Source organism: Arachis duranensis, chromosome 8 (assembly GCF_000817695.3).
Source record: "Arachis duranensis cultivar V14167 chromosome 8, aradu.V14167.gnm2.J7QH, whole genome shotgun sequence".
NCBI classification, from domain to species: Eukaryota; Viridiplantae; Streptophyta; class Magnoliopsida; order Fabales; family Fabaceae; genus Arachis; species Arachis duranensis.
In genome coordinates this window covers 34,633,404-34,636,075 of record NC_029779.3, presented here as the reverse complement: position 1 = coordinate 34,636,075, position 2,672 = coordinate 34,633,404, and the positions used below count along the sequence as shown (strand labels likewise).

The window sequence follows — 2,672 nt, the reverse complement described above, 5'->3', positions numbered from 1 at the left end:
TTGTTTCACTTTTTTAAAAGAAATAAAATGAAAAAATAAAGAAAAATCAATAATGCAAAATTATTAGAAAAATAAGGAGCAAAAGAAAAAATCCAGTAACAATAACCGCAATAAAAGATGATGGAGAGAAAACAAAGAAAAAAGAAAATCATTTAAATTAATTTTTTAATTAAATCATTTGTATAAAATAAATCGACTTTTTAAAATCAAATAGTAACACATGTCAATTATTCAAAAACAATTTCATGTAAAGTGGACTGCGGGTTAGTTTTTGCCCAAAAGAAAAACTCCGAATTCTAGCTGTTCAAATATTTTAGTTTGTTGCTTACACCACCAGATATCATTTCGTAGAGACCCTACACCAAAACCAAACCAATCAATTGAATCCCAATCTTGTACACCAAGAAAGCAAGGTGACAACAAACCATCGACACCGAAAATTCTGCAGCTAAGACGCAGAAATCAATGATTTCACATCGTAAGCAATGAGATAAAGATTGGTTCTGAAAATTGCTGCAGTAAAGATGTGCAAAAATGATTTGATATTCCAAGCAAGGAGAAGATATCAATTGACATGGAAGATTACTGCCACGAAGAAGCACAAATGGCCAAACTCTCTTCTCAAGGAAGCTTGTGACTTCAGTAACTTGCTATCTTCCCTTTGTCTTAGGCTTCTTAGGCGATAATAAGGTAGTGCGAGGGTTATCTGTGTTATGTCCGAAAGAATTCTTCAATGGTCTATATTCTGCTTCATCATCATCGCTGTTGATGTCATTTGGAGTATCCCGATCCTGGTATCCCCTTCGCTGCAAGAGGAAGACATTGAAGTAGTAACTCACTAAATCTTCCCTGCTCTTTGTAGGAAACGATTTGAAAATTTGTTCCCAAAAACATGTCTCATGTGAAAGAGGGTTTGCTTTCACCACATCCTTAAACTTCTTCTCTTCGTGTTCGGTCCACAATCGCCTAACATCTTCCCCTGTCTTGTGTAAATTCCACATGTAAAATGCATCACCCAATTCTAGCTTAAGTTTAGCCCTTTTCTGGGCAACATGAAATTGGATACACTCAACAGAACCTTGAAATTGGCAGCCACATGAATCTTTTCTTCCAACTCCAATGGGATCCCTTTCGATAAGATTGGTATTTACCTTTGCTGCTGGCCATATTTGGTTTCCAAACCATTTTGAATCACTCTCAACAGCCATGCCAGTCCATTCAGGAACTTCAGCTTGATGGGCCGGGCCAATAGGAATGGGCACGGTGGCAGGTTCATCAAGTGACCATTTCTCAGCACTAGAACGAGGAGTTGGACTTCTCCCGGAACCTCCCTCTGTTCCTCCAGCATGTGAAGAGCCATCACCAGATGTTGATTTCTTGTCCGTTTTCAATCTCTCCCTAAGATTGTAGTTTGCCCCGACCTGATCATCATACATGCAAGGATGCATCCTTTGACCCTGCCAACGAGGGTGATCACTTTTCAGAAATACAGCTTCCCGGAACAACAAAGCCTGCTTCCAGATCTCTTTACTACCATATGACTTCCACTTTGACTTTTCGGGCATTGAACCCATTGCAGGATCACAAGGATTCTCAGCCCTATCAAGAATCCAGTGCAGCATTTCTGACATAGACTCTCTCTTCCTCTTTCGACCAGAGCTCCCCTTATTAACACTATCTTCATCGCCACTATCACACCTCTTGCCACCATCCGAAACTCCAGTCATGCTGTTTACTGCATCAGATATATCCGCGATTGATGTTTTACTTCCATTTAAATGGTTGAGTCTATCCATTGCATAATTACGGCTGCATAAGTTTCCAACACTAGCCACATTTGTCTTCCGGTCCAGTGAGTTCAAATCAACAATTTTTTTGGAACCACTGAGCTCTGGATTCAAGCACCTAACTCTATGAGTTCTACACAACTTTCTTTCATCTAGTAAGTCGCACACACTCTCGAACATGATAAAATTGTGAAAGAATAGAAAAAGAAAAAATGAAAAAATTTTATTAATTGTTGATTGAATTGAATTGAATTATAAAGGTAAAACTAAATATATATAAAGTATTGACTTATGAAAGATAAAAGCAAATAAAGATGAGATAAAAATAAATAAAAATAAGATAAAAATAAGATAAGATAATCTATCTATTCTATTATATAAAAATCGGAGTTAATGTGGCATGCTTCTGAGAGTGTTTCCTAATTTATTTCTTTTAATTCATTAAATACAATCCATTACGTGAATTAATTATATCAACTAATTGATTTGATTAGATATTTAACTATCACACAATTTAATATTATATATCAATTAATTGAATATAATTGTTAGAGTATAATTAGGATCAATTAGATCAGTTAGTATTATTTAACATATCTGAATATTTATTATAGGATATTACGTCTTTATAATTTCGATTCTCTTATCACTTATAAATACCCTTCTATATTATATCATTCTACACAACTTGAATATTTACAAACCTTTTTCCTATTGCTCCCTCTTCCCTTTCTAATATGGTATCAGAGTCATGATATCCTGCTTGAGGAGGATAAGTTGATTTTCTTGTGGTAAAATCACTATACTTTTCATATTTTTCTTCCGTGCCACTTTTTTCCCTTCTCTTTGGTCAATGATTTGGTGCTTTTCTGACCTTACTGATTA

General features: G+C 35.4%; 1 protein-coding gene across 1 annotated transcript; it reads right to left on the bottom strand.

The window, feature by feature from the left end:
• Positions 1-650: 650 nt before the first annotated feature.
• On the bottom strand, positions 651-1,967 carry LOC107462291 (AT-rich interactive domain-containing protein 1-like). The gene has a single exon (XM_052253362.1). The coding sequence runs from the start codon at positions 1,965-1,967 to the stop codon at positions 651-653; it is 1,317 nt and encodes a 438-aa protein (XP_052109322.1).
• Between the last annotated feature and the right edge of the window lie 705 nt (positions 1,968-2,672).

Coding starts and splice junctions, on each gene's coding strand:
- LOC107462291 (XM_052253362.1), bottom strand. CDS start 1,967: ATGTTCGAGAGTGTGTGCGACTTACTAGATGAAAGAAAGTTGTGTAGA.